This window comes from Diaphorina citri, unplaced genomic scaffold (assembly GCF_000475195.1).
Source record: "Diaphorina citri unplaced genomic scaffold, Diaci psyllid genome assembly version 1.1 scaffold343, whole genome shotgun sequence".
In the NCBI taxonomy this organism is placed as follows: domain Eukaryota; kingdom Metazoa; phylum Arthropoda; class Insecta; order Hemiptera; family Psyllidae; genus Diaphorina; species Diaphorina citri.
In genome coordinates this window covers 181,068-189,398 of record NW_007377778.1, presented here as the reverse complement: position 1 = coordinate 189,398, position 8,331 = coordinate 181,068, and the positions used below count along the sequence as shown (strand labels likewise).

At 36.6% G+C, this 8,331-nt stretch overlaps 1 protein-coding gene and 1 long non-coding RNA gene across 2 annotated transcripts in view; one reads left to right on the top strand and one right to left on the bottom strand.

The window, feature by feature from the left end:
- The window catches only part of LOC103507814, a 19,836-nt gene extending 11,505 nt beyond the window's left edge, over positions 1–8,331 (top strand). Inside the window, exons 2-5 of the mRNA XM_026822585.1 lie at positions 6,966–7,026; positions 7,294–7,576; positions 7,948–8,027; positions 8,177–8,331. Of these exons, the coding sequence (XP_026678386.1) occupies positions 6,966–7,026; positions 7,294–7,576; positions 7,948–8,027; positions 8,177–8,331 (579 nt within the window). The remainder of the gene's footprint in view (positions 1–6,965; positions 7,027–7,293; positions 7,577–7,947; positions 8,028–8,176) is intronic.
- LOC113466848 lies at positions 330–2,446 on the bottom strand. Its single transcript, XR_003391123.1, has 2 exons — positions 2,290–2,446; positions 330–1,098 (listed from the first exon to the last, which is right to left on the bottom strand). It is a non-coding gene; the product is annotated as an uncharacterized LOC113466848 (long non-coding RNA).

Below are 8,331 nucleotides of genomic sequence, written 5' to 3'. Positions count from 1 at the left end.
CCCTGTGTCGACAAATTTCTCTTTTATTTGTGAACCGTTACCAAATAAGCAAGTGAATAGTCAATCTCATGTGATTTTTCACGCGGAATCGAATGGTGAAACTTTTAGAACTGTCCGACTTAATGTAATAGAAAGTCGTGTGATGTTCACACCAGATTTTTTACGATGTTTGACAGAGGGAATTGTAACTGCTAGGTCTTATCGTCCCGAAAGCGAAAAGAGAAGGAAGACAGGATAGGAACGAACCTTATCTGTTTAAGATAAAATCCGCCTCAGGCGGAAATCGAACCCGCGATCTAGCGCTAAAAAGGCAGACGCCAACTAGGCTGGTCACAGTCACTTTTGCCTCTAAAAATTATAGACATTATAGTGCATCTTCTTCTAGCTGATATTTTAACACTTTGAAATTTTATTAAAGCTGATATGGCCAGCCTATCCTAATTAGCTTGGGCTTGGAAGGTAACGCGTCTGCCTCATAGGCACTGTCACGGGTTCGCTTCTCGCCCGGGGCTTTCTCCTTTCCTGTCTTACTGTTCCCTCTATTAAACCCGTTGATAATCTGATTGGTTGATTTTGATTCAGTCTAAAATGGACCATTCTGATATCTCAAATTTATTTGATTTGTTATAATATTCTTTCTACTTCTACCCCCTACCCATTATTTTTACTTTCTATTTTTATTTTATCATGGGTAAACACAAAGTGTTGCGTTTCATTTTAAATCATCATATTGTTTAGTTTTTCTCATTTTAATTGTTTATTTTGTATTTCTTTTAAGAAAAAATAAAACATTTTTGTTTAAATATTATGTAGGTATCAATTATTTTTCATCGTCCGCCCTCTTTCACTCTGATTTATTTTCTAAATTCAATAGGAAAGTCAAAAGAAATCTCGATTTATATTAAAGTACGTTTTTTCTCTGTCTGAAAAGGAGAAACATAAAGCCAAAACCTAAATAATATGTTTGTGGTCATGTGTTATGATAGTATGTTGTTCACTTAAAAATCTGCCTCCGTAGGTATTTGGAACTCGAATACTTTTGCCCAATATTCTAGGCTAGGCTAGGTCATAGTATTTTCTTTCTCCTGGTTATTTTACCTATTTCACGCGGAATCGAATGGTGAAACTTTTAGAACTGTCCGACTTAATGTAATAGAAAGTCGTGTGATGTTCACACCAGATTTTTTACGATGTTTGACAGAGGGAATTGTAACTGCTAGGTCTTATCGTCCCGAAAGCGAAAAGAGAAGGAAGACAGGATAGGAACGAACCTTATCTGTTTAAGATAAAATCCGCCTCAGGCGGAAATCGAACCCGCGATCTAGCGCTAAAAAGGCAGACGCCAACTAGGCTGGTCACAGTCACTTTTGCCTCTAAAAATTATAGACATTATAGTGCATCTTCTTCTAGCTGATATTTTAACACTTTGAAATTTTATTAAAGCTGATATGGCCAGCCTATCCTAATTAGCTTGGGCTTGGAAGGTAACGCGTCTGCCTCATAGGCACTGTCACTTCTAGCTGATATTTTTTTTTTTTTTAAGATGAGTGTTTCACCGTCGTTTTTATTTCGTAGCAATGAAACTATGGCCATCCCACCATTCAATGTGCTTAAAGCTGATATGGCCAGCCTATCCTAATTAGCTTGGGCTTGGAAGGTAACGCGTCTGCCTCATAGGCACTGTCGCGGGTTCGCTTCTCGCCCGGGGCTTTCTCCTTTCCTGTCTTACTGTTCCCTCTATTAAACCCGTTGATAATCTGATTGGTTGATTTTGATTCAGTCTAAAATGGACCATTCTGATATCTCAAATTTATTTGATTTGTTATAATATTCTTTCTACTTCTACCCCCTACCCATTATTTTTACTTTCTATTTTTATTTTATCATGGGTAAACACAAAGTGTTGCGTTTCATTTTAAATCATCATATTGTTTAGTTCTTCTCATTTTAATTGTTTATTTTGTATTTCTTTTAAGAAAAATAAAACATTTTTGTTTAAATATTATGTATCAATTATTTTTCATCGTCCGCCCTCTTTCACTCTGATTTATTTTCTAAATTCAATAGGAAAGTCAAAAGAAATCTCGATTTATATCAAAGTACGTTTTTTTCTCTGTCTGAAAAGGAGAAACATAAAGCCAAAACCTAAATATGTTTGCGGTCATGTGTTATGATAGTATGTTGTTCACTTAAAAATCTGCCTCCGTAGGTATTTGGAACTCGAATACTTTTGCCCAATATTCTAGGCTAGGCTAGGTCATAGTATTTTCTTTCTCCTGGTTATTTTACCTAATATATACATACATAATTATGTTGTGTCTGATAACATTATGATAGGTTATTTTCTAGGCTAGGTATACCTATCTAATTTAAATTATTCTTTATTGTACATACTTACACATGATTTATTGATAAAAATAAAAGATTTATTTTAAATGTGTATTCATGAAAGAAATTGTTATTTACATCTCGTGTTGCCTGTATAATTGTACCAGTTACATTTTTACAGGTGTTGGTGTGGTACTGGTGGTACCTTAATCCTCAAGCTACGATTTGTTTGCAGATCTTCAATTCTTCATACTTGATTTTTTTTTTTTTTTAATAAAGTATGGAAACACATAGGTAGTTTTCAAGATCCTAATGTACGAGGGTGGATTGATAAGTCGGCGGAATAGTTAGGAAGGAGGTATTTTTTAGTTGAAATTCCAATTTATTTGTAATCTTGGCCTCTTTTGAGGATAATGCATGTGATCAGTTTATTTACAAACCTTTTTACCATCATTATAAGGCCCCGAAAAAGGCTATCAAAATGAACCTTTTTTTTTTTAAATCCGTCGAATTCGACCACAGGGAGGAAACTAATTTTTTTCTGCAAAGTATTTCTTTATAGAAATAAAGAAAAAGAACAGTTTCAAAGACAGACATGGTAATATGGTCGATAGAAAAGTATGTAGGTATGTATATCGTCTCATGAATCCACTTTCAACTTTTCGTGCGATCGGTCCAAATTCACAAAATGCGACAGTCATGTTGCTGATTAATTTTTCATGTGCAAAATTTAGTACAAAATAATTTAAAACCCGTTTGTGTGAAATCGCTATACTCTTGTCTGTTTTACAAATTTGATTTGATAAATTTCCAAAATGGTGTCTTGGATTTACTTACTCATGTTTTTCGTTGTGGTCCCTGAATTCAGACCATTTGAGGGGAAGGTATCTTGTAAACGCATTCTGACAAAACGAGAATCACCAAACGACTTTTGAATAAGCCTAAATGAAAGAGAAGAATCATTTTGGCATTTATGGGGGCTTTTTCCATTTCCTTACCTACTGTTTCTTTTTTTTTTTTAAGCCAAAAATGAGATTTTAGGCGGATTTCACATCTAGACTGCAACTTGTAGTATACGGCAATTTCGATTTTCCAAGAACTTCCTGGCAAAATCTCATAAAAATCTGCTTCACTTTTGACTTTTTGTTCAAACAGTTCAAACACCAACGAAATTTAAAATTTGCCGCCTTGAAAAAGTGATTTTTGTGCTCGTTGTATATTTCAAGTCGTGTTCACACGATGCACATCGTGTAATTTTTACACACGATGCATATCACGCGGGGCCCGTTGACTTCCTTTTTACTTTTTTTATTACCTACTTTTTTTGTTTCTTGGTTCCGTTTAACGAGCTATTTTATTGCTTGATTTTAAGCTCAACTTCATTTTTCAACTTATCTTTAATGGTTTTCCTAATGCTTTTCTCGCCCCTTCTGTCTACCTTCTTTAAGCTGGATTTTATCATTTGTCCGTGTATATAACATTATAATAGATCAGTTGCGCTTACTTGGGTGATGTTTCGAAGTCATAGAGCAGGAAAAATGAGGACCAACGGAATTTTTCTTTTTCTTCTACGACTTCTAAATCCCGAGATAAATTGATTTAAAAAATACCGGTAAATTGTAAACTTTGACGTCACGGCATACGCTCCCGTAGGCGATGACGTCACATCAAATGTCCCGAGCAAAGCTCCCTTGCAGGTAACGCATTAATGTGTTTGTGCGCATACGTTTCTGCGCAGTTCTTTCTGCTGCTCCGCTAGCGTGCTTGCATAGTGGCGCTACCTAGCGGACAAAAATAGCAACTGCGTTAAGTCTGACGTCACAAATCTTTGAACTTTTTCATTATAAAAATTGAATTTTCGACCTTTTACAGTTGTTTTTTCGGAGTTTTGACCTCAGATTTGGATTTTTCCCAACTTTTTACATAGGAATCGACCATTTATTTATAATTTTTACCCACTTGCAACTCCTCCATTGGATCTGAGTATTTTTCCTGCGAGGGTTGATGATTTTGTAGGTATACCTACTTTTTTTCATATCATTTTACTTCAAAACGTTCAAGTGTACCTACCTATCTAAATAAGCAGGAGGTCCCAGACTCGGTTGTGGACACGCAGGTTCAAGGGTTCATGGCCTATGATCCCCCTTGTGGACGTATACTTGATCTACAGTTCAATGAACTACGCGAGTAGCGAATACCAAAAGTCCATTTCATTTCAGTGTTCCCACAGTTGGAAGTACTTGGCAATTCCTTCTCTCAAGAGAAAGAAATAATCATTTTCTTCAGTGTATTTTTTGACCGCTCTGTACCTATCTGTAACGCTTTGAAATGAAAAAGGTACATAATGTCAATGTGTTAATCTTACTGCAACTCCACAGTTAAGACCTTTAATTTGATATATAGGTCGACCAGGTTTGGATAAGTCCTTCTATGGGGACAGACTGACGGACTGACTGACAGACAGACACTGAAGCGAATACAATAGTCCGTCCCTTATACCTTTTTTACTTTCTATTACTACAGTATAGCGGAGCTATACTAGTAATGAATTATTACTATTGTAATAATAAAGGAAGGACGGACTAAAAATCAGTCTCATTACTTTCCGAACATAGTAGTACTCAATACAGGGTGGTCCGTGATTTGCGAACCACGCTTATATCTCAGAAACGGCTGGGAATTAAGGAATGAAATAAACGGCATCATGTAGATGAAATTTTGATGATTAAAATGGCATTTTTTAAATTTGCAATTTTTTTGCAAAGCGGCCCATTTTTGCCAAATATAGGTCACTTTTATGGGAACCCCCATTTTTTATTTAATTTTTGGAATCAGCATAAAATTTTAATTGAAAAAATGTATTCACTCGAAAAAATTTGCTCTACAAAAATTCTGTACACTGTGAGAAAGAAAAACAATTTCTTAATTATTTCTTTAGTTTTTGTATTATTCACTTAACTATTTCAACAACAATCAACAACAACAAACAAATTTATAAAAGCTGTTCAAAATGAGATCCATTTCTTTGTACACAGTAACGCATTGTTCGCTCTAACTCAGGACCAACTGCGTTGTTCATCAAATCTGGGGTCACTGACGCACACAAAATCGCGATTTGTGCAAATTTTTGTAGAGCAAATTTTTTCGAGTGAAAAATTTTTCAATTAAAATTTTATGCTGATTCCAAAAATTAAATAAAAAATAGGGGTTCCCATAAGAGTGACCTATATTTGGCAAAAAATGGGCCATTTTGCAAAAAAAATTGCAAATTTAAAAAAAGCCATTTTAATCATCAAAATTTCATCTACACGATGCCTTTTATTTCATTCCTTAATTCCCAGCCGTTTCTGAGATATAAGCGTGGTTCGCAAATCACGAACCACCCTGTACATATATATAGAAATGTGTCACTGCACTGAAGCCCTTCTCAAACAGGTATGTTGTTGGAAAGGCAAGTAATAACCACTTGGCCTTATTCCATAGGTCTCGACAAGTTTCTTTTCCTTGAGGCCAGAACTTTTCATACTCATACGAATTGAACAGAGCTTCTTTTCAACATCATACTTGATGTCCATCAATGATTTTTGAATAGATTCAGGGACCAAGGATTGTCCGCTGTGGATGGATTCAAAACCCACTTCTAATGTTGTTCGGTCTTGACCAGTTCTCTTTTCGCCCCCAGAAATCGGAAATCGCCCCCGTTCAGAATCGCTACTCTAAATGGTTACTAAAGGATACATGATGTGTGTTTCATTCTGTCTAATTGAGCTTCAATGAATTCCAGAGCGCTCAAATATGACTCCAATCTTGTTTGTGTAACCTCTTCGCCACATTTTCTGCACTTTATAATATCCAATTGAACTAGAACATAAAATAGATACATTTATCTTGCTATTACACTAGTCTTTTAGTCTTTTCAAGATAGCTGAATCCGAATATAATGACCGTTTTTCTGGGTCAATTCGAAATTGACGTTTTTCAAAACGTTTTTGCGTTTTTTGAAAATAGCTTTACACTTCAATTTATTTTATAATATTACCATCTACTATATGGCTCGAAAATTAACTATATCTATGGAAAATGTTGTGTCTTAGATTTCAACTAAACGTAACCAAACGTGCACAATATTTGAAAATCCGTTAAAAGAATAATCAAAAACGAGTTTTTTTTTCTTCTTCTTTAGGGTGAATTGATCGAAGAAATGTCTTAACGGAGGTTGGTGAAATGCAATTTTCAACTTTAATTCCCCATCAGTGCTTAATGTAGCGTCTAATGTAACAGTTGTTCCATTGCTACAAAATAAAAACGGCGGTGGAACACTCATCACTTAAAAAATAAAAAAAATTTTTTTTTTTTTTTTTTTTTTTTTTTTTTTTTTTTTTTTTTTTGCCAAGCCTACGTTAGGTTTTTTCCCCCCTTATTTCTATTTCTGAGCTAGGTAGGTATATAGGGTATCTATACTGCACCATGCACAACATGGTAGGTGACTGTATTACAGAATTGCACCAACTACCCACCTATTTACAGTCTTATGATTATCTAATGAGGGAATAAGAGAATGCTTGAACTTTATGTGGTGTATGGGGGATTTTTGTTTGTTGACTTACCGAAGTCATGCATTGTATTTGTGATTGCAGGTTCAAATAGACGAGGATCAAGATTCTGGCACTGAGTCTGACGATAATCTAGAAGACGAAGGTGAGTCTAATGCCCGACATTCACGCTCAGACTGTCACACGGTCCGAGCGTGAGTGGTGGGCCTTATCCTGAAAACTATAAATAAGTAAGTACAAACCTTTTTTTTTTTTACTTCCTATTATTTCTCGTAACATTAGGGCACCAGGACCAAGAGGTTAATATTCTCTGTGCTCGTTCACTAATTACTCTTATCAGGTAGTTAAGTATATTCTTTGAAAATCAATTCAGATAGCAAATACACTTACATTTCCATTGTGTTCGCTCTAGACATGGACTCCCCCTCTCCTATCCTCATCGGTGAAGTCACGTCCACCTCGAGTCCTTACTTCTCTGACAACTCATCTCATCGTCTAACCAGCACGGATCCTATTCTGGACGAAGCGGATATTCTGTATGATCCTCATAGCTCAGAGGAAGAACTGGAAGTGATTAACAATATCAGTGGCGGCGGCAGTCATTCAAACTCTTCCTCCCGTGTCACGACCACTCTGGATTCGCCTCTACTTCCAGTGCCATCCCTTACAGGTGGAGCCTCTACCAAGCGAAAATGGTAAGAGATAGTCTTCTGTGTTTAGCTTTGTTCATGAAATTCATTACTTACACTACTTACTGCCTACAGGGTTCTGTTCACAAATCTAAACTTAGGTTCCAAATAAGTAAATCTCTCTGGATTCGCCTCTACTTCCAGTGCCATCCCTTACAGGTGGAGCCTCTACCAAGCGAAAATGGTAAGAGATAGTCTTCTGTGTTTAACTTTGTTCATGAAATTCATTACTTACACTACTGCCTACAGGGTTCTGTTTACAAATGTAAACTTGGATTCCAAATAAGTAAATCCGTTCAAGTTATAATGTAACTTGAACTAAATGACTTTGCCATTCGCTGCAATATCAACACAGAGATACATATTTTGTTGAACAGGTCTCAGGTGAACGCTAGCTCTAGTGAGGATCTGGATGAGTATGATACAAGGCGAACATCCCGGAGCTCCCTCTCCTCAGATGAAGAAGTGACCGGACTATTCTCCATTACCCCAGCTAGTAGCACGTCAGTCCCGCTACAATTCCGTACCTCACCCCCTGTCAACGTACTCAAACCAGGCGGCCAACGTCTCCTCAGCTCTCCACCTCCCGGAGCTCCCTCTCCTCAGATGAAGAAGTGACCGGACTATTCTCCATTACCCCAGCTAGTAGCACGTCAGTCCCGCTACAATTCCGCACCTCACCCCCTGTCAACGTACTCAAACCAGGCGGCCAACGTCTCCTCAGCTCTCCACCCAAAAAAAAATGTCTCTACATTCTATAA